The sequence below is a fragment of the Crocuta crocuta genome, unplaced genomic scaffold, assembly GCF_008692635.1.
Source record: "Crocuta crocuta isolate KB4526 unplaced genomic scaffold, BGI_CrCroc_1.0 scaffold216, whole genome shotgun sequence".
Lineage (NCBI taxonomy): Eukaryota > Metazoa > Chordata > Mammalia > Carnivora > Hyaenidae > Crocuta > Crocuta crocuta.
The window spans coordinates 6,305,195-6,332,041 of NW_027531504.1; the positions used below are offsets into that span (position 1 = coordinate 6,305,195).

At 38.7% G+C, this 26,847-nt stretch overlaps 1 protein-coding gene across 5 annotated transcripts in view; it reads left to right on the plus strand.

The window, feature by feature from the left end:
* The first annotated feature begins 3,995 nt into the window (after positions 1 to 3,995).
* The window catches only part of NR2C1 (nuclear receptor subfamily 2 group C member 1), a 47,340-nt gene continuing 24,488 nt past the window's right edge, over positions 3,996 to 26,847 (plus strand). For 3 of the 5 annotated variants that reach the window (XM_077772165.1, XM_077772169.1, XM_077772170.1), the window contains exons 1-7: positions 3,996 to 4,255; positions 15,447 to 15,520; positions 18,164 to 18,394; positions 23,021 to 23,102; positions 25,038 to 25,217; positions 26,249 to 26,396; positions 26,496 to 26,586. In XM_077772165.1, coding sequence (XP_077628291.1) covers positions 15,467 to 15,520; positions 18,164 to 18,394; positions 23,021 to 23,102; positions 25,038 to 25,217; positions 26,249 to 26,396; positions 26,496 to 26,586 — 786 coding nt within the window. In that variant the 5' untranslated portion in view covers positions 3,996 to 4,255; positions 15,447 to 15,466. Of the gene's footprint in view, positions 4,304 to 7,354; positions 7,520 to 15,446; positions 15,521 to 18,163; positions 18,395 to 23,020; positions 23,103 to 25,037; positions 25,218 to 26,248; positions 26,397 to 26,495; positions 26,587 to 26,847 lie in introns of all 5 variants that reach the window. The other 2 variants (XM_077772167.1, XM_077772166.1) reach the window with 2 other exon arrangements.

Below are 26,847 nucleotides of genomic sequence, written 5' to 3' on the forward strand. Positions count from 1 at the left end.
GAAGCTCAATCAAGCTTCCTCTTCAGCTCTGACAGCTGTAAATGTAGAGGATCCATCAGAATCCTAGAAAATGAGATCATCAGAGCAACTCTTTAATATAAAACAGAAATGAAACAACTGTGAAGAAGATAAATTTTTAATTTAAACTTTAGTTAACATACAGTGCAATATTGGTGTTAGGAATAGAAATCAGTGATTCATCACTTACACCCAGTGGTCATCACAGCAAGTGCCCTCCTTAATACCCATCACCCATCTAGCCCATCCCCGCCCGCCTCCCCTCAGTTTGTTCTCTATTGTTAAGTCTCTTGCGGTTTGTTTCCCTCTCTTCTCCCCCGCCTCCCTCCCCACCGCCTTCCCCCATCCCTGCTTCCCATATGTTCATCTGTTTTGTTTCTTAAATTCCACATATGAATGAAATCCTATGCTATTTGTCTTTTCTGATTGACGTATTTCATTTAGCATAAAACATACTAGCTCTATCCAAGGAAGATAACTTTAAAGTGTAGTTTTGGGGGCACCTGGGTGGCTCAGTCAGTTAAGCGTCCAACTTCAGCTCAGGTCATGATCTCACAGTTTGACTTCAAGCCCTGCACTGGGCTCTGTGCCAACAGCTCAGAACCTGGAGTCGGCTTCAGATTCTGTGTCTCCCTCTCTGCCCCTCCCCTGCTCACACTCTGTGTCTTTCTCTCTCTCAAAAATAAACATTAGAAAAATATATAAATAAAGTGTAGTTTTGTTAGCCAGGTGTTGGTAGGAAATACCCAGTAATTAATTTCATGTTACCACAACATATGGTGACATGTCTTGGGAGTATGCATCCATTTGTACTCCCGTTTTTGAAGTCTGAGATCCATTGTAGTCAAATGTAGTCACTGGGATTTCCAGAGAGGTAAATCCTATTTTTCCTGTTAGGCCTTGTATTGGTTTCTCACAAAATACCTATCCTGTGTCTTTTAAGAGAAATTATTTGTTGAAATGCATAGAAGGTGACAACAGGATTCTTGTCATCTACAACTCAAACACAGCCCTCCCAATACCCTCATTATAACTCAGATCTTACACCTCCTTTTTCCCTGATCCTGCAAGGCCATATCTGCAACTACCTGTTGGACATCTACACGAGTCCTTTTTAAGCATTTAAACTTCACAAGACTTCATTTTCTTTTCATTCAGATCTGTTTATTTTCTTCTGTAATCGAAAAACACATTCTAGGCTCCAGAATCTGCCTCTAGGTCTCAACAAGAGCCTCTGCTGTTGCTCTTGTATCCTTTCCATCTTTATTCCTTTTGTAGCACAGACCCTGGTGCAAGTCCTTGTTGCCTCGTCCCAATGATTAGAACAACTCTCCTAATTCCGTTGCCTTCTTTGCATGGTCCCATTTTAAACTCTGCCAGAGCCCTCTTCTAAGCAGAGCCCTAACCTAGTTTCATCTGTGCTCTTTGCAACTTCCTTTGTCTTCCCCGTGGCTTGGTATAGAGCACTTTTCCTCAGGTATCACACCCTCCAGCAAACCCCACCCCAGCCTTCTCTGTTTACACAGTTTACTTCTTCCTTCTCATCCTCTTCCCAACCCACTTCTGCCTATTTGTTCAAGACTTTTCTTTTTGTGACAGTTGGTCCTAGCCCTTCTTTCCCATATTCCTCCCCCACTATTCCTCCAAACCAGATCTAGTCTTCCCTTTCCCTATGCCTCTATAGCCTTTAGCTAGGAAACACACTATTTTATGGTGTCTATTGCATTCTATTCTCGAGAATCTGAGACTTCTCAGCATCTGGCAGAGTACCTTGTGTGCTCTGGACACTCAGTATTTGGTGAATTAAATTACTCCAAATAGATCCCTTCTGATTTTTATTTTTTTAAGTGCTTTCCATATAAAAATATTCTGGATCCTATGCCACATTTAATATTCTGTAAAGGAAACTCATGTATGACTTTCCCTTTTATAAGAAAAGATAATTTCTAGTAGGATTTAATTTTTTAAGGATAAATGTAGTAGAACATTTTCAAAAAGTCTCAATATCAGATTCTCTTGGTGAGGGGAGAGGAAGGGGGAACAACTGTCTCTTTTACATGAGTTGGTCATAGCATGTTAAGAACCAAGCTTGAAATACTGTATTGTTTTTTTAAATGACATGAATTTCCAGGAACACTTTTTACTTAAAGTGGTAATAGTTTGTATCTTATTGTCCATATAGATATAGATCCTTTATAAATATTAGTATTGTAAATAATGTCAATATGTATTATATTTATACAAAATAAATTTACTGTATCTACTTTTGGTGTGATGATGTCTTTTAAGCCATAAGTATTTTTAGAGTCTCATATTTAATGGTGAACCACATAGACCTGTTTTCAGAGAATGAGACATGAAGCATTTTCCTTTTCTTGGGGAATTTTTCTGTGTCCAGCTGCCTAGCTCCCGGGGGAAATGACAGAGGAGATGTTCTTCCCAGTGCATTTTTGTTTTTCCTGACTTGAGTTTCTGGCCTGAATCCATGACTGCTTTTCTTTTCTTTCTTTTTTTTTTTTTTTAATGTTTTTTATTTATTTCTAGGAGAGAGAGAGAGAGACAGCATGAGCAGGGGAGGGTCAGAGAGAGAGGGAGTCACAGACTGAAACAGGCTCCAGGCTCTGAGCTGGCAGTCAGCACAGAGCCCGACGCGGGGCTCGAACCCAAGAACCGCGAGATCACGACCCAAGCGAAAGTCGGACGCTCAACCGACTAAGTCACCCAGGCGCCCCTCCATGACTGCTTTTCTAATGTTAGTGGGCACTAAAGAAATTTCAAGGACTCCTTCTCTACAGTGCTTTGCACACAGGACAGCTCTTCCTGCCACACTTTGGTACCACAGATGGTCACTGTTACAACGTTCTGTCAATGCCTTTTCATTTCATTACTCTTTATTGACCACCAGGCATTGTCCTAAATGCTTGGAAATACACCACTGGACAAAAAAAAGCCAGCCTTCAAGAAGTTTACTTTCTAAGTGATAATAATTCTTGCTCCATTTAGCCACTATACCTATTTACCCACAGGAGTTGATAAGTAAATCTTTGCCTTACTGTGGAGGATTCTGCCCTAGCTTGTTTTATTTAAGGCAATTTAAAATATTTTATTGGTGGGGCGCCTGGGTGGCCTAGTCGGTTAAGCGTCCGACTTTCCCTTAGGTCATGATCTCGCGGTTCGTGGGTTCGAGCCCCGCGTCGGGCTCTGTGCTGACTGCCAGCTCAGAGCCTGGAGCCTGTTTCAGTCTGTGACTCCCTCTCTCTCTGACCCTCCCCTGCTCACGCTGTCTCTCTCTCTCTCTCTCCTAGAAATAAAAAAACATTTAAAAAATAAAAATAAAAAAAATATTTTATTGGGACCTACCCAGACTGGTTAACTTTTTTTTTTGGTGCTCCGCGACTTTTATATACGTTTCAAGTTGTTTCAAGGTACAAACTTAAAAAGCAAACTTAACATTTTGGATTCCAATTCCATCTGTGGGGGCAGAGCCTGAGAACATGCATACCTCACCCCGCACCCGCCCTCTTCCAGGTAACCCTCCTCAGCCTCCTAAGAGGGGCCAGAGAGCCACACCAAGGCTCCCCCTACGACCCCTGCCCCACCCAAAGCCACAAAAGCAAAGCTGGAGAAAGTTCTCAGGGATCAATCTGTTTACTCACAACAGTGTTTTAGGAAAACGGGCAACAGACTGGTTAACTCTTACAATAAACTTTAGTCTAAGGTAAGAGATACCCTAAGACAGAGCCCACTTTTCCACAAGTTTCTAGCCGCCTAAAACTATTGAGGTGATCTAGTATTACTCAAATCTGGAAAGTCTCTAAACTTCCTTTAAAGACCGCCTTTGGCAAACTGGGATGCCAAGAGCACCCGATTTCAGAAGGTTCCTTTATGGGGCCTCTCCGGCGGAGCAGTTTCCCTCCCAATCGTAAGGGGGCAGTAGACTTTCAGAGACTCGGTTTGCTCATTCCTCCATCCTGGGAACGTCACGACCTCCTTACTGCTTCTCCACACCAGTAATGCGCAGGCGCAGAGGGGAGCACGCACCGCAGAGCCGAGGGAGGGGTCACGAACTCTGACCTCCCCAAATACACAAACCCAAAAGCTCCCTGCCCCCACTTTTCTTTACCCCATCCCCTTCAGCTTTCTTTAACGTGTCTCTTCCCGGAACCCCAAGCAACCACCGCAACGGGACTGTCCGGTCTACGCCCAAAGCGGGACGTAGCTCGTCGGAGAAGCATCGGTAAGAAGTGCCGAGTGGGAAGCAGCCGTGGCCGCGCCTCGGACAGGGGTGAGTGGGGTGTCCCTTCCCCCCAACAGCCAACGGACGCACCCTCTTGTTCCCCCGACAGCCCGCTGGCCCCGGCCGGCAGGGGCGGCCCGCCCGGCAGCAGGCTGCTTGGGCTGGGCTGGGGGCGCGCAGAGTGGCAGACGCGCGGGNNCGGGGGGCGGGAGCCTCAGCAAGCCGAGGCCTCCATTCCCTTCTGAGGCCGCTTAGTAATTCTCGTGCCTCCACGGGACGGGCAACGGGTTGTTTCGCTTTCATGACAGATGGGACGAGAGCAGCCGCTGCCTTCCGACTCGTATCTTTTGAGAAAAATGGATCGGTCCTGGGTCCTCACTGCCCTGGGCATGCCTAAACTTCTAAGAGTTCTTTTGTTACGAACCCCTGCCTCCCAGTCCCGCACGTATCGTTTTGTGATTACAATTACAAATGTTGCCAAGTTGTCTCATAATCTTGTTGCCAAGTTGTCCCATAACCTTCACTAAGTAGGTCGGCCTGGTTAAAAATAAATAAATAAAAGAAAGGGAAAAGCAGAGACTGGACATTAAGGCCTATCGGGTTTTTGTTCCTCTGGATGTTGTACATAGACCTTGGATTTTGACGTTTTTGAATAATATGTCTGTTATATGGTTGGTTGGTATACGATCCCTGTTGTAAAATATTGCTTATTTTTTGTAGGGGAATCTCAGTCTTCTGGAATGGTTTTGAGGGAGACACAAATCAAAGGCATCAAACCTTTGATATGGTACCGTTGGTGTTTCTGTCACACAAAGAGTCTAATTCCTGCCCTTGGGGAATAGAAAAAACCAAAGAAGCAGCATAAAGAATTGATGATATAAATATCGTAACTTTTTTTTTCTGATTCATAGTACGCTCTGCAATGTGGAAATCTTTACATAAATTTTGCATTGATATCAGAAGTTAACAGAAGTCTGTTAGTAAATTGTAGTTAAGAGCTTTAGCATTCAAAATAGATGCTGGACCCATCCCAAAGGATTGGATTTTTAAAAATTTCAACCAAGTCTGAAAGGCCAGGTGGAATTTAAGTGAGGGAAGAGGAGTTTGGAATGGTATATTGAGGAGTAAAGAACATCCTAATTTGACTTGAAGAGAGACTTCTTTTAGGAAGATAGATAAAGTGGGAAGATGAGGAAGTCAGACTATAAGGAAACCTTCTTTATGTCCACAGTGGCAGGCATGTCTCAGAGGCCTAATATTGAAAAAAATGGAAGGACCGAAACTTCGTCCTTTGGCCATTAGAGAAACATTGATGGTTCTGAAGCAGGAGAATAAGGATGTTTTAGTTCTGTAAGCTTTGAGATATTTCATATTGCTGCTTGTCAGAGTTGCTCACTCACAGATGGTTTATACCTTATTGGCACTTTAAATCTATACAAAGATGGTTCTTGCCCAATAAAGGCTTTTCATGTACACAGACTCATATATGTTAAATATGTGTTCAGGCCATCGAGGCTACAGGAAGTTTTATGACCCCTTGAAATTCAGCATATACTGTCCTTTGTAGTGTGAGAGAATATGAATTTGTGCTTTCTGGTGAGAGAAGCCTTAACTTCCAAAATTTTTCAAAGATCTATCTGATGCACTATTTTCTGTTTAACTTAAAAAAAAAAAAAAAAGCCTGACCTTCCCCATCCGGAAGTGGCTCACAACACAGAGTTTGCTTTGGATGACAGCAGCCTGCGTTCAGTTGATTGTAGTGGGGTTGGTGAGGAAAGAATGAACTGTTTCTGATGTAGTCAAAGAACACAAACTTAAAATTATGACTCTGAATGGAAGGATAACACCATTCATATTTTGCTTTCTTCTGTGGGGAAGGTAAGTAGAAGTGAGATCATGGTAAATTGGGGGGAAAAAAAATCAGGGCCAAAAATGTAGGACTGTTTGTCTTTTGTATGTTAATTAGCTCTAGAGTAGTAAAGACCATATCCTCAAGCTTCTTGTTTTGTCCCTCAGGCTGGTGAACAAACTTAATCATCAGTGCCTAAGGTTTTCTGTAGTGTGGTGGTTCTGAGCTCCTCTTGTTCATTTATTGGGCACTTTGTTCATTCAGCTAATTTTGAGGAAATACCTCTTGCTTTTAAAGAAACTGTCAACCTTTGGTATAGATTTTTTCACTGACATTGAATTTTTACAACTTTTTGAAGTAGATTGTATTGAATCTATTTCATTTGTGAGGAAGCTGAGCCTCACAGTGACTGACATGTAGTAATACATTTAATAAATAGTAAAAATGGGATTGAAGCTCTGATTTATTGACTTGAGGTCTAGAACACTCTACTACCTATAGAAACTCTCTCCTGCCATTTCTCTTTATCCCTTTCTCCTAGTTCACTTCATAGCATTTAGTGCATGGTAATTTTTTAAAAATCTGTTTTCTCACTAAAATATAAGCTCTCTGGGGCAGAGATCTTTTCAGCCTTGTTCACTGTTGAGTCCCAGAGTCTCACAGTGGCTGGTAAATGTGTTTCATTAAATGCTTTCTGAAGTTAAGATGTGAATACTAGGCACTGTTAAATACTAGAAGTTCATTGAAAAAATTAATTCATTGAAAACTACAGTTTTTCTTTTTTTAAGCTTATTTATTTATCCTAAGAGAGACACTGGGGAGGGTCAGAGACTGAGAGAGAATCTCAAAGAGGCTCTGCACTGTCAACGTGGAGCCCGATGTGGGACTCGAACTCATGAACCCATGAGATCATGACCTGAGCTCAAATCAAGGAAAACTACAGTTCTTTTCCTTACAAGTCTATTAGAGATGGGTCATCTATGCAAGTAAGAACAAGGTGCTGTAGAATATAAATGGGCACAAGATACAGTGGGCTAAAAATGAGAGAATGATTACTTTCTGATTACAACCATAGGTACCCATTCAAAAAGCAGAAAGAAGAAAATAAGTAGCCTATAAAACTCACCTAGAAAAGTTGCTTAACATATGAGAATGTTTATTTTTAGTCCTGTGTGCTTTTGGTTAGTTAAAATGAGTTGTAAATAAAATTTTGTTTCTTATGTACATTTTTTAATGTTTATTTTTGATAGAGACAGAGTGCAAGCAGGGGAGGGGCAGAGAGAGAGCGAGACAGAATCTGAAGCCAGTTCCAGGCTCTGAGCTGTCAGCACTAGCCTGACTCAGGGCTTGAACTCACAGACCATGAGATCATGACCTGAGCTGAAATGGGACACTTAACAGGCTGAGTCACCCAGGTACCCCTTTGTTTCTTGATCTTTGTGTTTAGCTTATCATTAGTGTTTTCTGTCATTAAACATTTTCTTCATTATTTTAATGAAAACATTTTTTGTGCAAATGTTTGTCTTTTGTCTTTGTAAGATGTCACCCTTTCAGAAAGGCCATCTTTGACCTCTTATTAAAAATTGCAGTTCTTGGGGCGCCTGGGTGGCTTAGTCGGTTAAGCGTCCAACTTTCGCTTAGGTCNCGGCTCAGGTTAGGCATGACCTCACAGTTTGTGAGTTCGAGCTCTGCAGTGGGCTCTGTGCTGACAGCTTGGAGCTTGGAGCCTGCTTCGGATTCCGTATTTCCTCCTGCTCTCTCTGTCCCTTCCCTGCTTCCTCTCTCTCTCTCTGTCTCCAAAATAAATAAACATTTAAAAAATATTTTTTTTAATTTGTAATTCTTTCCCTCTCCCCAAGCATTTTCTGTTCACTAGTCCCTGCTCTGCTTTTCTCCATTCCACTTTTCACCATTTATTGGTATTGTATATTTATTTGATGTTTGTTTAGCATCACCAAAATATAAACTTCACAAAGGAAAAATTTGTTTTAATACTCTTTGCTGTATCCCTAACACTTTGAAAAATGCCTGATCTATAATAAGCACTCAACAAGTATTTGTTGAATAGAAGAATAGGGATTAAACTATTGGGTCAATGAACATGAACATTTTTAAGGCTCTTGGTACATATTGGCAAATTACTTTTCTAAGGTTATAACAATTTAGACTTCCGTCAACAATATGTGAAGAATGCTTGTTTTGCCTCAGTTTTTGGAGTTAAATTTAGTCTTAGAAGAAGAAGCATGTCTAGTGATTCCATGGTCATGGTAGAGAAGCCGTTAGCAAAGACACGGAAGCATGAAACAACATGATAAATTCAAGGACTTACAAGTAGTGTGTATGACTGGAACGTAAGGTTTAACAAATGACACCTCATGGGAACGTAAACTGGTACAGCCCCTCTGGAAAACAGTGTGGAGGTTCCTCAAAAAATTAACAATAGAACTCCCCTATGACCCAGCAATAGCACTGCTAGGAATTTACCCAAGGGATATAGAAATGCTGATGCATAGGAGCACATGTACCCCAATGTTCATAGCAGCACTCTCCACAATAGCTGAAACATGGAAAGAGCCTAAGTGTTCATCAACGGACGAATGGATCAAGAAGATGTGGTTTATCTATACCATGGAATACTACATGGCAATGAGAAACAATGAAATCTGGCCATGTGTAGCAACATGGATGGACCTAGAGGGTGTTATGCCGAGTGAAATAAGTCAGACAGAGAAGGACAAATATCAGATGTTTGCACGTATAGGAGGATTAGGAGGAACTTAACTGAGGAACAAGGGGGAGAAGAAGGGGGGAAATGGTCGGGGAAAGAGAGAGAGGCAAACCATGAGAGACTCTTGAATGCTGACAGAAACTGAGAACTGATGGATGTACGGGGGAGGGGGGATGGGCATGGAGGAGGGCACTTGTGGGGATGAGCACTGGGTGTTATGTGCAAACTAATTTGACAATAAACTATTTGTAAAAAAATAAAATAAACTCAAAAAAAAAACAAATGACACCTCAAATACTTATAGATAAAGGGAGGGCTTTGAAGAATATTAAGAGGTGAAATTATATTAAATACATATGTTAGAGCAATCTGGAAGCAAAATATTCAAGTTGCAATTAGCTGAGTATTACTGGACTTTGAGGTCAAGAAACTTTGAGACTAGATTGGTTATGGTTTGGATTGTCTTCATGGACACTGAAGTCATCCATGTTGGTGGCAGGAGAGTGAACACTCAGTATCAATATCTTCAATGAATAATATTGGAGCAGAAGCTGATGAATGACAGTAATAAAATCATTAGATGGTCATTGAGGAGGGCACTTGTTGGGATGAGCACTGGGTGTTGTATGGAAACCAATTTGACAATAAATTATATTTTTAAAAAAAGAAACTATGGTAGAGCTGACTTAAATGAATTTGACTTACATGAATATAGCTGACTTAAATTAGGAAGCATTTTGGGGCACCTGGGTGGCTCAGTAAGTTAAGCGTCTGACTTCGGCTTAGTTCATGATCTTGCAGCTTAGCTCATGAGTTAGAGCCCTGCGTCCCCACTTCCAGCTGTGTGCTGACAGCTCAGAGCCTGGAACCTGCTTCAGATTCTGTGTCTCCCACCCCGACTTGAGCGCACGTGCTGTCTTTCATTGTCTCAAAAACATTAAAAAGAAATTAAAAAAATTTTTCTAATGCCTGTTCATTTTTGAGAGAGAGAGAGACAGTGAGAGCCAAGAAGGGGCAGAAAGAGAGACACACACAGAATCCAAAACAGGCTCCAGGCTCTGAACTGTCAGCACACAGCCAGATGCAGGACTCAAACTCACAAACTGGGAGATCATGACTTGAGCCAAAGTAGGACGCCCAACTGACTGAGCCACCCAGGAGCCCCATGAAAAAAAAAACTTTTGTTTTCAAATTATGAATCATTTTTGGTGTGGGAGAAAATAAGTAGTCTTATTCAGAGGCCTACAACATTAGCACTGTCCTTGAGCTGTATATAGGTATATATTTCATGCTTATTTGTCTCTTTTAAAATACTGTCTTCATCAAGAATAATGATGCCTTTTAAATTTACTTTTCTTTAGAAAACATTTAGGACTATCTCTCATTACCCTGTTACTTCCACTTCGTGAGCCTCCTCATTTTTTAACTTTTTTTTTTTTTAACTTTAAACTTCAGAGTAGGGGTGCCTGGGTTGCTCATTCGGTTAAGGATCCAACTCTTTTTTTTTTTTTTTTTTTTAAACATTCAGTTTTGAGAAACAGTGCATTCAGGGGAGGGGCAAAGAGAGAGGGAGACAGAATTCAAAGCAGGCTCCAGGCTCTGAGCTGTCAGCACGGAGCCTGATTCGAGGCTGGAACTCACAAACTGTGAGATCATGACGTGAGCTGAAGTCGGCCACTTTACCCCACATCCAACTCAAGAGTAAGAGTTTGTGAACTCCATGCTGACAGTGCAGAGCCTGCTTGGCATTTTCTCTCCTCTTTCTGCCCCTCCTTTGCTCACTCTTGCTCTATCACAAAATAAATAAACTTTAAAAAATTGTTTAAAAAATAAGGCTGGTAATAAAATCTGGACTGGTAATCCAAAACTAATTTGATTCTTTTTTTAATTCTGTCAGTAGTCTCTCCTCATCAGAAAGATTCGGTTTATCAGTACATCAGGGTAACTGGTAACCCCTGATAACATTTTGTTCCATTTGAAAGTCTAACAGCCTCCAATCCTTAAGACTCCAGGCCTTGTGTTTTTAATATTAAGGATTAAAAGGCTCCCCTGTCCTCACTCCTTGTGCCTTTTTACCAACTTAAACAAAAAATTTTGGTATGTTTAGAAAAAATTCAACAAAAATTATTTCATGAATTCTCTAGAAACTCTGGAGGCTGTTGAAAACAATATGGCTGTAGGGATGCCTGGGTGACTTAGTCAGTTAAGCAATCAGCTTCAGCTCAGGTCATGATCTCATAGTTCATGAGTTGGAGCCCCACATCCAGCTCTGTGCTGACAGCTCAGAACCTGGAGCCTGCTTGGCATTCTGTGTCTCCCTGTCTCTCTGCCCCTCCCCTTCTCATGTGTGTTCTCTCTCTCTTTCTCTCTCAAATAAACTTTAAAAAAAATTTAAGATAAAAAAAATGGCTGTAAAGCTAAATTTATCTTTCTGAAGAACTTACAGAACAAGAAATTAGAAGGACTTTGATCTGGAAGTAGCCAAAAGGAGAACTTTTGACAATATTTTATAAGAATAAGCATTCTTTCTCCTTTTTGGGATTTCTCCAGCTGACATCAGAAAGTTGCAGTCAATGCTGAATTAAATTTTTTGAGTAGTTTAGTATTCAGTGGACTTTTGGTTGAAGAATTCTGTGTATCAGTAGAAACAAATTGAGGAAGTTACCTCTCTCATGATAATTTTATCAGGAGCCATGTCTATGCTAGTCTTCATCTTTTGATAAATAGACCTTCCAGAAGTGGGAGCTGCCAATGCTACAATCATATTAACCTTCCTTTCCTTCTTCCTGGCTTGCCTACAGTGATTAATTCCAGAGATAAGCACATAGCCTAAGCTGGGCCAATCAGATTCTATTACCAGCATTTTAATATTGAAATTAGAGAAGACTACCTTTCTTTTCCTACTACTTTACTACAAAGTAGAAAATAAGAAGCCACATAGGGTGAATAAGAACAGTGATAAGAAAAAAAAAAAAATAGAAATAAGGAGATTCCTGACAGCATAGAAAACTCCAGCTCCAGTTTTTCCCAAGGTCCACTCCACTTGGATCTTAGCAGTGTCTACCCTGCTCTCCGCAGCCCCTTCCTTTTTGCTTTAGCTTGCAGTAGCTGAGCGTTTATTACAACCAAAGTGACTAATACATTGTCATAAATCCCTGCTTTGATGCCAGATAACTGTTTCATTCTTAGCAATTTTGATCATTTCCCCCTTGCTGATATTTTTGTTTTTCAGAGTGAATAAAAATACTGTCCTCTGGGATTCTCTGAATTTTGGTAAAACTTAATACACTTGGATATGATTTGTAATTAATTTAGATAGCCTGCATCCTTTTTGTAAATGGTGGAAAATTTTTTTGATCAATAAAATTACAGGATGTCTTTTTATTATTTCATGGATTTGTTTACATATAAAGATGTATTATATTAGTGGATAGTTTAATGAGAGAAATAGGTAATAAGGAAAATGGGATTATGGATTTGACTTTATATCCTGTGTCTGTGCCTTTCTAGACTTGAATCTTAATGAGCTAGCTTGACAGACACCCAACAGGCTTTACAAGTAGGATAAGATAAATAGTTTGAGATTGCAGTGGAAGATATGTTTGGTTGGAAAGGGTCCAAAGGGAAAAAGTTGTTCTTACTCCACCTTTCTGGTCTAATCTATCCCCTATAAATTCCTCTCATTTCTGTTTCATTCTATACAAATTAAAATATATGATCACTGAAGTATTATACATACTTTCCCTAAACATTCTTTTGCTAACCAGTTTGGATTATATGGATATCCCATATCCATATATATGGATATCCATATATATATATGGATATATCTCAGAGTATGAGATAAGGACTCTAGGCTACTGCAGTAATGCAGAGTTTATATAGAAAGAGGTAGAAAATTGATGTGGTGAATCACAAATCGGAATCTACCAAATGTATATTATACATGTGTGTATTTTTCTGAAGAGGTTGTGTAACTTTAGTCAAATTCTCCAAGGAGTTTGTAACTCCAAAAATTAAGAGTCCATTGCCATTTCCTGCTCTTTTCTTCTGAAACAAAAAATCAAATATCCCTGAAATCAGTACTCAAAAATTCTGTCCCTAGAGTATTAACATTCAAATCCTTTAACATTTTTGTATTACCTGTAGCATTGCTGATGACAAAGTATACAATTAAGCGTCAACCTGTACAAACATATATACAATGTGTATATGTGTACCGCACATCATACCCTTATAGTCTTTGGTCTCGTTGGCCAAAATAATAGTTGATTTAGGGGTGTCTGGGTGGCCCAGACTTTAAATAAAATTTAAAAAGAACAGACACTCACTGAAAAGTAAGTCTGCATTCCATCCCTGTTACCAAACTTCCAATTCTCCCTGGAAGTAGTCACTATAATCATTTTCTTTTGTGTTCTTTCAGCTAGTTTTTCCTCTCTCTGGGTATCATTTTAATTTTTTTTAATATGTTTTTTTTAAGAGAAAAAGCATGAGCATGAGCAGGGATGGGGCAGAGAGAGAGAGACAGAGTCTGAACCAAGTTCTAGGCTCCAAGCTGTCAACATAGAGCCCAATGCGGGGCTCGAAACCACAAATTGTGAGATCATGACCTGGGCTGAGGTCAGACACTTAACTGATTGACCCACCAGGTGCCCCTCTAGGTATCATTTTAAAGCTTTCCTTACATGTAGCATACACATTTCTTATTAGATTGTGTCTAAGTGTTACGAGCTGAATTGTCTCTCCCTCAAAATTCATATTGAAGTCCTGGCCCCCAGAACCTCAGAATGTGACTGTATTTGCCCATAAGGCCTTTAAAGATGTGATTGAGTTAAAATGAGGTCATTAAGGTGGGCGCTAATCCAATCAGTGTTGTCCCTATTAAAAGAAATTACAGCACGGGTACAAACAAAAGAAGGCGAAGGCTGTGAAGAGACAAAGACTAGGAGATAGGTCTCAGAAAAAGCCAGCTCTGCTGACAGCTTGTGTCAGAAGCCTAGCCTCCGGAATTGTGAGAAAATTAGTTTTTGTTGTTTGAACCACCCAGCCAGAAGTAGCCAATTAGCCTTTGTTAAGTCAACCCTAGCAAACCAGTGCAGATTTTGGTACTGGGAAGTGGGGCGCTGCTATAACAAATACCTAAAAATTTGGAACTGGGAAATGGGTAGAGGCTGGAATAGTTTTGAGATGCATGCTAGAAAAAGCCTAGATTGCCTTGAAGAGACTGTTGGTAGAAATATGAATATCAAGGGCAGTTTTGGTGAGAGTTCATAAAGAAAAGAGAACTATAAAAAAAGCTGCCATCATCTTAGAGATACACATATAGCTGAATAAATAGAAGGTTGATAGAAATAATAAACATTAACAATACTTCTGGTGAGGTCTCAGAAATGAGGAGCATATTACCGTATTGGTAGCTAGAGGAAAATGAACCTTAAAGGGCAAAGAACTTGTCCTTGTGTTCCGGTGTTCTGTGGAAAGTAGAACTTGTAAAGCTATTTATGTGTGGAGATTTCTAAGCAAAGTGTTTAGAGTAATTGAAAGAAGAACAATTCAGATAATTTGGCAATTAATGTTAATTATCATTACAGACTATTAGTGAATTTATGATAGACATTATATAATGTGATAAAGTCAGAAATAATTTTTGTATTCTTATCTACTGATACAGAGAAAAGGTAAAAATCAAAGTCAACCCACTAATCTTTTATGCTCTCTCTCCCATTTGGAGAAAGTTTTACATTAAATTCAAATTAACCTTAATATATATAAGAAACTTCCACTAATGAAGAAGAATCACAAGATTCTAGAGAAATCTTTCCTTTTGAACAAATGCAATTCTTTTGCCAGTTATTACAATGTATTGGTAATAGAGTATGTCAAGTGGCTACCATGATATATTTGTTTACAGATAGGGTTACCTTTATTTAAATTAATAAACAAATTGTAGAGTTCTCCTGGTTAGGCTTCAATATCTTTGAAAAATGTTTTAAGTTTATTTATATTATTTTGAGAGAGAGAATGTGCATGTGCTAGCCAACAGGGAAGGGACAGAGAGGAATCCCCAAGCAGGTTGCACACTGTCAGTGCAGAGCGCAATTCAGGGCTCAGTCTCATGAACTATGAGATCATGACTTGAGCTGAGAATGAAGAGTTGGACACTTAACCCAGGCACCCCAAATCTTTTTTAAAGTAGATATTTTCAAAATATATAATAGAGAACAGTTTTATGAACCCCTGTATAAACAACATTTTTCAGCAATTGTCAGTTCATGGCCAACCTTGCTTTGTTTATTCCATCCTACCTCTACCCACCCCAACTAGATTACTTTGAAGCAAATCTTAGCTATCATGTGATTTCATTTGCTTGGGGGGTTGCCTTTCTTTGTTTTTGAGGGAGGGAGGGAGAGAGAGAGAGAGAGAGAAAACGCACATGCAGGCATGGGGCAAAAAATCTTAAGAGGCTTGATCTCATGACCTGAGCTGAAATCAAGTGTCTCTGACACTTAACTGACTGAGTTATCCAGGCACCCCACATATAATTTCATTTGTAAGTTCTTCAGTAAATATGTTTTATGGGTATAATTGTGAAAAGTATCTTTTTATTTTGGCAGGACATTCTGGCAGTCAGAAGATGGCAACCATAGAAGAAATTGCACATCAAATTATTGAACAACAAATGGGAGAGGTATGTTTGATTTACACTTCATTTGCTGATCCATCAAACCTGTTTACATCAAATGTATATGCTAGGTTCTGGAGGTATAGAGATAAAAGATACCCTCGACTTTAAGATATTTTTAAATCTAGTAAGAGATAGTTGAATCATCTGACAATACATTGGTAAGGGCTGTAATAGGTTATTGTGTAGGGTGTTATGGGAGCACAGAAGAAAAACAGCTAATGAAGAGTTGCAGAGCGTTGTGGAGACCTGGTCATGGAATGTTTTTGAGGTGCAGAGTCTGAAGCCAGTCTTAATGGACCAGTGGGAAGAGATTCATGTCAAATGATAGATCTTCATATTTTAACCGATTATGCTCTATTCCTTAGGAAGAGGTACCATAATCCATAGGTTTTCAAAGTATCATCTAGGGACTCTTTCAGAGAGTCAGCAAGGTCAAAACTGTTTTCATAATAATACTGAAACATTAGTTGCCTTTTTTTCCCCCAGAGGCTACATGACATATGATGATATTGTGTGATGAAACATGTCAACATACAAAAGATGTATATAAATCAGTGGACCAATGTGTGGTGTTACAGAATTACTGATAAGTAAAGGATCCATCCCAATTGCAGGATAGACCAATAGATCCTAATACAGTTTCTTCGGCAGCTTGGGCGGCTCAGTTGGTTGAGCGTCTGACTCTTGATTTCAGCTCAGGTCATGATGCCAGGGTTGTGAAATTGAGCCCTGCATCAGGCTCATCGCTAAGTGTGGAGCCTGCCTAAGATATTCATTCATTTATTCATTCATTCTCTTTCTCTCTATCTCCCCCCCCCATCTAGCCCCTCCCCTTGCTTGTGTTCATTCACTCCTTCTAAAAATAAAAAATTTAAAGAAAATTGCAAAAATTGTTAGGGAAGAAGGAGACTAGACTTGGTATAAATAACCTATGTAAAATAAAATTGACAACAGTGAAAAGAATACCCAGAAAAATAGGGCATGCTAGAGATAATAGTCAACAAAGAAAACACGAACTGCCAGCAGCTATAATCAGTATAATCCGCTCTAGACAAAAACTGATTAGTAATTCAGAATTTTGTTGTCGGTTTTGCATAGAAAAGGATCTTGATGAAAATAATTTCAGGGGAATGGAAAAAAGTTGGAAACAAACCAAATTTGCCATTTTAAATTTGAATCAAGGGATTAAATTGGCTTAATGAGTTTTCTCTGTAAAATATTTGCTCAACAACAAAAGCCCTCAATGCTTGGCTAGTTCTCTTTAGTCATGAACCTTCACTTCTCCAGACTCCTCCAACTCAGTAGATGGCATTTCTGTCCTCCCATGTGCCCAGACCAAAATTTGATAGTCATCCTTTACTCTTCTCTCCTCATAGTCCACATTCAGGCAATCAGCATATCTTATCACATTTCCCTTCATAAAATATCCCAAATCCAATTATTTTTCTCCTTCTGGCATGGCTGCTACCCTGTTCCCCACCAGCATCTCTGCCCATGTATAATTCCCAGATATTGCCAGTGTCTGAGTATTAATTTTTCTCTTGAACATCCACAGGCTAGTCTACACACTAAATCTAGAATTACCCTCTTTGAAAAAGATCTTGCCACTCTGCTCTCTGACCTCCTAGTGGATCTCTTTTTCACACAGGAGAAAATCCAGACTTTGTATTCCCATGCAGCCCTATACCATTTGGCTTCTGCTGTCACTCAGATCCTGTCTTTTACCATAATCCTTTCTGCTACTCTGTTTCACTTATATAGCTCTCTTGTAGTGCCTCTTGCCTCAGACACACTCCTGTCCCACAGCCTTCTTTCATGTTTCATTTCCTCTACCTGGGATGCCTTACCCCTAGCTAGTCCTAAACTTTGGTGTGTTACTTCACTCAGGTCTGTGCAAAAATGTCATCTCCTCATGGCTTTATTCATTCCATCAGTGACTCACCATCTCTACCCTGCTTTATCTGTTCTTTATAGCCCTTAATACCATCTGACAATTGTTATTTGCTTGTTTGTTTTTTTATGTGCCTTTCCTTACTAAAATAAAAGCTTTATGAGAAAAAAGGTTTTGTGGGTTTAAAAAAAAAAGGGTTTTTTTAATGTCCATTTATTATTGAGAGACAGAGAGATAGAGCATGAGCATGGGAGGGGAGAGATAGAGAGAGAAGGAGACACAGAATCCAAAGCAGGCTCCAGGCTCTGAGCTGTCAGCACAGAGCCTGATGCAAGGATTGAACTCACAAACCACGAGATCTGACCTGAGCCAAAGTCAGAAGCCTAACTGACTGAGCCACTCAGGTGCCTCTTGTTTTGTTTATTGCTGTATTCCAGGACCAGAACAGTGCTTGACAAATAGAAGGCACCTAATATAGGTTTGTCTAAATGGAAGGTGGGTGGGAAGGGGAAGTAAGGAGTCAGAATAGCTATTGCACCTTCATTTGCACATTTGTTTTTCTATAGGATAGGATTTAGTGGGAGTAGAATTGCTAGTTCAAAAGGTGTATGTGTATTGTATTGAATATATAAGTAACAGTATGCTTTTCTAACTTTGTCTGAAGGTAGGAGAAAATTGTGTTCTCAGAGTTAAAAAAAAAAAAAAGATGAAGAGATTAAGTTGAATTAATTACTAATTTGACATGGTTCTGTTAGATTGTTACCGAGCAGCAAACTGGCCAGAAAATCCAGATCGTGACGGCACTTGATCATAATACACAAGGCAAGCAGTTCATTCTGACGAATCACGATGGCTCTACTCCAAGCAAAGTCATTCTGGCCAGGCAAGATTCCACTCCAGGGAAAGTTTTCCTTACTACTCCAGATGCAGCAGGTGTTAATCAGTTATTTTTTACAACTCCTGATCTCTCTGCACAGCATCTCCAGGTAAATAACTTTAGAGTGTCTTTTCATCACGCTTGAAAGAATTAAAAGCATGACCTGAGTTAAGTCATAAGCAAGTCCTGATGTTCAGACTTTAAATCCTACATGGTCCTTAGAAAAAAAAAATCTTGCATAAAATTACATGGTGTGCACATTATCTGTGTTGACTGTCCTCTCCTATATGCCGCTGTACTTTCCCTCACACCCCCTCCTATCCATATATTTTGGGGGGCTCTTATATACAGTAAGATCCACTCTGACTAGTTTGTCCAGGAAGGGTTTCAATAAAGGATATGGAGAGCTCACAGAATTGTTGGGAAGGCTGGAGAAACAGCTCCAAGATTAATTTCCAAGAACAACCACATGGATGTGCTGCAGAACTGGCTTCTGAGAGACCTGCTGCTTCTGCACTGTTAGGAGTCTGCCAAATCAAGGGCCTCTTGTGTGGTAGCAGCACTTCCCAGGAGCACGCTGCCTAGGCCCCGGAAAGAAGCTGCCAGATCAAGAAGGCAGCTTTATGGCTGCAGCTTTGTCACTCTGCCTCCTTGGTTGTTATCTACGTCTTACTTGATGTAACAGGCACTTTACCGCCAGGGTCTGCTTTAACACTGGCAGTCATTCAGTAGTCTATGGTTTTTTGTTTTTTAAAAACACATGTCTGCCATAGAGGAGGATGCTATTTTTTTTTAGGTTTTTTATTTTTTAATTTTTTTTATGGGGGAGAGCTCAGGTGGGGGAGGGACAGGGAGAGGGGTACAGGATCTGAAGCAGGCTTTACACTGACAAGTTTTGGTGAGGAGGAGCACAGTGAGCCTGATGTGGGGCTTGAACTCATGAACTGTAAGGTCATGATCTGAGCTGAAGTCGGGTGCTTGACCAACTGAGCCACCCAGGTGCCCTAGTAGTCTAGATTTTAAAATGACTTCACAGGGGGCGCCTGGGTGGCTTAGTCGATTAAGCATCCGACTTTCGCTTAGGTCATGATCTCGCGGTTCGTGGGTTCGAGCCCCGCGTCAGACTCTGTGCTGACTGCTCAGAGCCTGGAGCCTGTTTCAGAGTCTGTATCTCCCTCTCTCTCTGACCCTCCCCTGCTCATGCTGTCTCTCTCTCTCTTAGAAATAAATAAAAATATTTTTTAAAAAAAATAATAAAATGAAATAAAATGACTTCACATAATTTTAACTTTTGCTAGATATGCACTATTTTTCAAAGAGCCAGTTAAGTCTTATACACACTACATACCTGTAGTTACATAGATATTTTCACTGTTGGTTGCTATACAATTGAATACGAATCCAGCAAACCTCTAAGTTTGCCTTTGGAGACTCTTTGGTGGAGTACCCATTTAAAATTGAATTCCATGTTTTGTGATGAAAACCTGGTTGAAGAGAGTTCCTTTCAGGATTGAAAAACTAATTCACAAAATACAAAATTTTGCCTGATAGATTCTATTGTTATTCTGATTACATCATCTATAAATTTTTGGAATGGCTAGGTAAAAAATAGATGGGATTTACAAGGAATTATCAACAAGACAAAGTCCTCAAAAGTTTATAACATTTTGAATACCTTAATTTTTTTCTTTATTAACAGAATTGATTTTTTACAAATTTTATAGTTAACAGATTGTTTTTAAGAGAGAGAGAACACAAGCAGGGAGGGGCAGAGGGAAAGAGAGAATCTTAAGGAGGCTCCATGCTGGGTGTAAGGCTCCATCTCACAGCATTAAGATCATGACCTGAGCTGAAGTCAGGAGTCGGGATACTTAAGCGACTAAGCCACCCAGACTCCCCTGTAACAGAAATACTGATTGGAAGTACAGAGTTCTCATAGAACCTCTCAATACATCATTTCTCCTATTTTTTACCTTTATTATGGTAGTGAACCAGTTTTGATAATTAACTAAAATGAATAAATGTTTTTAGCTTTCCCTAATTTATACCTTATTCTTTTTGATTCCAGGATACCATATTACGTTTAATCATCATGTCTCCTTAGATTACTATTAGCAGTAACAGTTTCTCAGACTTTTCTTGTATTTGATGACTTTGCCTGTTTTGAGGTATACTCTTCAGGTATATTGTAGGTGGCCCTGCTATGGGACTTTGACATCTCATGATTAAACTGGGCTTGTTGGTTTTGGTGAGGAGCATCACAGAGGTTAAAGTGCCATTTTCATCACATTATATCATGTGTACTTACTATCATCATGTTTTATAACTGGTGACATTGATCTTGACCACCTGGCTGAAGTACAGTGTGTCAGATTTTTCTACTATAAAGTTACTCTTTAAAAAAAAGAAAAATTCGGGGCGCCTCGGTGGCTTAGTCGGTTAAGCGTCCGACTTTCACTTAGGTCATGATCTCGCGGTTCGTAGGTTCGAGCACCGCGTTGGGCTCTGTGATGAGTGCCAGCTCAGAGCCTAGACCCTATTTCAGAGTCTGTGTCTCCCTCTCTCTCTGACCCTCCCCTGCTCACGCTGTCTTTCTCACTCTCTCCTAGAAATAAATAAAAAATATTTTAAAAAAATAGAATAACATTTTTATAAATAAATAAAAAATAAAAGAAAAATTCTGTTTCAAGAAAAAGGATAATATTGGTACTTTGCCTACTTTATGGATCATCTCTCAAGGAAAAGAAAGAGAAACAGGTATAGGATAGAACTCCCCTATCCAAGAAGATTGGATTTCTGATCTAGTGACCTAAGTGATGGGGTAAAGTCCCTTAATCTCTCAATGTTTCTTCTACCCATAGGAATAATAGAGGGTAAAATATTAACTCTATTGTAGTAGATGTGCTATTAAGGAAAAGAGTGATACTTTTCATAGATATTTTCAAGGTATAGCTGGTACCAGTTTTTTTTTTTTTTTTTAAGTTTCTGTTGAAGACTAATTTTTACGGTGATATAAGAAAGAATGATGCCAGGGCACCTGAGCAGTCCAACTAGTTAAGCATCTGACTTCAGCTCCCGTCATGATCTCCCAGTTCATAAGTTTGACCCCTGCATGGGGCTCTGTGCTGTCAGTGCAGAGCCTGTTTTGGATCTTCTGCCCTCCCCTCCACCCTTCCCCTGCTCATTCTCTCTCTCTGTCTCCCTCCCTCCCGCTCTCCTTCTTTCTCTCTCTCCCCTACTTCCTTCTCTCTCTCCCTCTCTCTCCCCCCAAAATAAACATTAAAACAAAGGTAAAGAAAAATCTTTTAAAAATTTTTAAAAAAAGGAATAATGCCACTATAACATAGCAAGGGACAACTGTTTTAAGGACTATTTAGAGTTTTTAAAATCAGAATTACTCTTGGGGCACCTGGGTGGCTCAGTCAGTTAAGCATCTGACTTCAGCTCAGGTCATGATCTCACGGTTCATGGGTTCAAGCCCTGCGTCGGGCTCTGTGCTGACAGCTAGCTTAGAACCTGGAGCCGGTCTTTGGATTCTGTGTCTCCCTTTCTCTCTGACCCTCCCCTGCTCATGCTGTATCTCTCTCTCAAAAATAAATAAAACATTTTAATTAATTAATTAGTTAATTAATCAGAATTACTCTTGAAGGCATTCACACCCCTAAGAAAAGAAAAAGTTACGAAGTGGGTGGGTTACTTTGTGGATTCTTTCAGAGACTGGGGAAGGTGATATGGGGAATGAATGCCTGATCACATTTTGGGGATTGAATTAATTTATTTGCATTTTAAAAGATTGAAAGAAAATGATGAAAATATTAGAAAATAAATCTAAAAGAAGAGACTAGTATTTCCTTGCCAGCATCATATTAGCTATTCCTAGTGATGAGCTCTTTATATAATTTAAAGAGCGTTTGTAATTTGCCCAAGGACTCCCCACTCAGTCTCACTGACCTGCTACCATTTACCAGACTCCATAACCCATGCTGTCAACCACTACACCTAATCCTAATCTTAGACAACTCATTGATGAAAAATGTATGCTTTGTAGATCAATCACATTTCCATAATTATAAGTAAATACCTCCACAAAAAAATTTAACCTCTTTTCTATTTAAAAACTTCCGGGGCACCCGGGTGGCTCAGTCAGTTGGACGACTGACTCATGATTTTGGCTGAGGTCATGATCTCAAAGTTTGTGGGATCAAGCCCCACATCCAGCTCTGCTGAGAGCGTAAGAATCTACTTGAGATTCTCTTTCTCCCTCTCTCTCTCTCAAAATAAATATTTATTAAAAATCAATTATCTTTTTATGCTGTTATAGCTTATCTTAGTCATGTCATTCCATGTGGGAAAGTTTTGAGCTATTCAAAGACAAGTGACGTGATGGGGATGATAACTGCTCCCATCATTTGATGTGTTGAAAGAATAATGAATAATAAGTGCTTAATGGGTAAGATACATCAAATACTCGTGTATTTGTGTGTTTAATAGTTTGTTAAATGAGAGTGTCATGGGACAAATTTAAAAGGTATTCTTGCTTTCTTTGCTTCTAATAACATTAATGTTTTTATTTACATATAAAAGGAATAGTTTAATGATTTATATATAATAGAGTTGAAAGTTTCAGAATATGAGAAAGAAAGCATAATTAAGACTGAATATTCTTTTACTTTTTATGTAAGAGTATTATTAACAAATTATTGTTTTGTTTTTTGTTTTCGGGGTTTTTCTTTAGCTCTTAACAGATAATTCTTCCCAAGACCAAGGACCAAATAAGGTTTTTGATCTTTGCGTAGTATGTGGAGACAAAGCATCAGGTAACATTTAAAACTAACCTTCTATATGTGTTGTGTTGTAACTACCACACTACCACATTTCTTCTTAAAGTAAAAAGAGCATGTCGGTTTTTTCTTTTTCTTTTTTTAATGTTTATTTTTGAAAGAGAGAGAGAATGAGCAGGGGAGGGCTAGAGAGAGAGGGAGACACAGATCCCTTAGGAGGCTCCAGGCTCTGAGCTGTCAGCACAGAACCCAGCGCAGGACTTGAACCCACTAATGGTGAGATAATGACCTGAGCCAAAGTCGGACCCTTAACAGACTGAGCCACCCAGGTGCCCCAAGAGGATATCATTTTTATGGTTCATATTTGAAGCCTATGAAATTTTTCCCCAAAGTTTGTTTATTCATCTAAGATTTTTTTACTTGAATGTAGTTTGATCTTGCAGTGACATAAAATGCATATTTTGAAGAACTGTGGAAAATAATTTTTCCTTTAAAATGTAAACTGAATGAATAAGTAGAATTTTTTTTTAAATTTTCTTAATGTTTTATTTATTTCTGAGAGAGAGAGAGAGCGTGAGTAGAAGAGGGTCAGAGGGAGAGGGAGACACAGAATCTGAAGCAGACTCCAGGCTCTGAGCTAGCTGTCAGCACAGAGGCCGACGCAGGGCTCGAACCCACGAACCGTGGACCCGAGCTGAACCGAAGCCACCCAAGCGCCCCAGTAGAATTTTTCTTTTTTAATGTAAAATCAGTTTGTCAAAGGAATTACTTAATGAGTTGTAGTCCTTAATAATACGAACATTAGGTTGTTAACTTACCAGTTGAGTCCTGTTTTCTAGTCCAGGGATATAGAGTAACTTGAATTACTGAGATGAAAAATTTTTGGTTACGCTTTATTTAATGTTGTACATAGCTGAGCAGACATTTCTCAAGTCTTATATCAAGGTTATGCCATTTTAGTTACCTTCATTGTTACTTTATGCCAGGAAAGCACCATGTTCACTCATATGTATTCACAAGTTCCAGTGGGATATTCTCCTTTGTTTTCTATAATCTTTAATCTTTTCCATAGCTTCATTACAAAAGTCTCCACTCTACCTTTTCCCAGAATATGTTCAATTAAATAAATGTTTAAATTAAATAATTTAATTTAATTATTTTATTGAATTAATTTAATAATATTTTAATATTAAAATAATATTTATTAAATAAATATTTAATTAAATAAACGGTGCCAAAGAAACCGTTTGTGAAATGGTAGGTTAATAAAGGATAACAGATTTCTCCAGAAATTTAAAAAATGGAACCCACAATGAAAAGAGATTAGCTCAAATACTAACTGATATATNAAATATCCTTATGTAATATATAAAAGAATTATAATTTGTAAGTGATCTCAGAAGTGAAAATAGTTTTTATGTATCATGGTGTTATGGATGGTTTTGCTTCTTTGCGAAATTTTCCATACCTTTGTTAATGTTACCTTACAAAATTAAAAATTCAGAGGAGGGGCCTGGGTGGCTCAGTTGGTTAAGCGTCCAGCTTCAGCTCAAGTCATGATCTCACAGTTCATGGGTTTGAGCCCCAAATTGGGCTCTATGCTGACTGCCAGCTCAGAGCCTGTAGTCTGCTTCAGATTCTGTATCTCCCTCTCTCTCTGACCCTCCCCTGCTCACATGCTCGCTCGCTCGCTCTCTCTCTCAGAAATAAAATAAAATATTAAAAAAAAATTTTTTTTTAATTAAAAATTAATAGAGTGCCTGGGGTGGCTCAGTTGGTTAAGCGTCTGACTCTTGATTTCAGCTCAGGTCATGATCTCATGGACTATGGGTTCAAGCCCCACATCAGGCTCAAAAACTCAAAAATCTCTGTCTCATCACATATATTGTTGTCTCTTAAAGGGAAGAAATGGGCTTCCATTTTTGTTCTAAAATATGTAACTTGTGTGTTTTCTTAAACATCTGTCTCTAGGGCGTCATTATGGAGCAGTAACCTGTGAAGGCTGCAAAGGATTTTTTAAAAGAAGCATCCGAAAGAATTTAGTTTATTCATGTCGAGGATCAAAGGACTGTATTATCAATAAACACCATCGAAACCGCTGTCAATACTGCAGGTTACAGAGATGTATTGCGTTTGGAATGAGACAAGACTGTATGTATTAGCTTTAAAAAGAGAGTAATTTTAAGGATTCAGGCAAACTAGAAGTATGTCAAAATTAACACAGTATGTCAAATATATATGCTTTTTAATTTACAATTTTCCAGTTAACAACATAGAAATGTGTACATATGCATGTAGTATTTATTTGTTCAACAGATATTGAGTTCCCGTCTGCTTTGCATGTATGTATATGTTTTTTTTAAAAAAGCACAACTAACTAGATACCAGTCTAGCTTTTGATTAAACTCCTAAAATGATAAATAGGATAGCTAATATTGATTGAGCTCCCACCATGCCTATCTCGGTGTATACCATGTGAATTAACTTATTTATTCTCGTAACAGAACTCTATGCAGTAGGTGTAACTGTTAACGCATTTTACATTTGATCAAAGTAAACAGATTTATTAACTTGTCCAAGGTCACACAACTAATAAGTGGCAAAACTTGGATTTGAATCTTGGCAGTTTGTTTTTCCCTCAGAAAATGTACATTTAGCAACTACACTATACTGTCTCTTAAGTATTATGAAATAAAATTCATATAAAATAAGTGGAATGTATTACCTATATTTTATAAATTAAGATTAAACAGTTGAATTAGTTCTCAAAAATCTCCCTGCTCTTAGCTAAAATAAGATTTACTTTTAAATTTAATAGTAAATTTAAATTTAAATCTCTATTAGTATTGTTTTTCACTGGTTAAATATTTTTTTAACTCTCATATAGATAGGTGAGAGACTCCTAACTTCACTTTTTCCTTCTTGACAGTGAGCTTTTAAAAAATAAGAGTTTCTCTACATTTCTACCACAACTGGATCAGGAAAAGAGAATGAAAGATGCAAATTACTATTCCTAAGCAACTTTGTTGGGCTTGGAAATAATTTCTAAAAGATTAATGATTATCTTTAGAATTGAGTTATGGTAACTGTCTCCCATGAGCAGAATTGCTGACCAAAAGGTTACATTTAAAATTGTCTATAAACTCTACATTGTGACCTAATAGTTTAATGCATTTTTGTAGCTGTTCAGTGTGAAAGAAAACCCATTGAAGTGTCTCGAGAAAAATCTTCCAACTGTGCTGCTTCAACAGAAAAAATCTACATCCGAAAAGACCTTCGAAGCCCATTAGCTGCAACTCCAACTTTTGTAACAGATAGTGAAACTGCAAGGTATAGTAAAAACAAAACAAACAAAAGTACATTAAGTAGGTAGTCATTTGTTTTTCGTCCCAGTAAAACCAAGGCTAAAATTATACTTGTTTGTTACAGGTCAGCAGGACTGTTAGATTCAGGAATGTTTGTGAATATTCACCAGTCTGGAATAAAAACTGAGTCAACTGTGCTGATGACACCAGATAAGGTGTGTGTAGTGCAATTAATTTAAAGCTTAAATTTTTTTAAGCTTTTAATATTTTTTTCCTTTTCTTAATGTCCATTAATTTGGTCAGTTGATCTGGTCTTAAATATTCCCTATTATAAATTTTTTTTTTTAATATGAATTATCAATTCTTTGATAGTATGAAGTGACAAAATTAAAACAATTTAGGAACAATTTTAATGCCTTTTTTCAAGGCAAAAGAATCCATAGATCAGTGGAGCACAGTGCCTCATAAATAGTGGA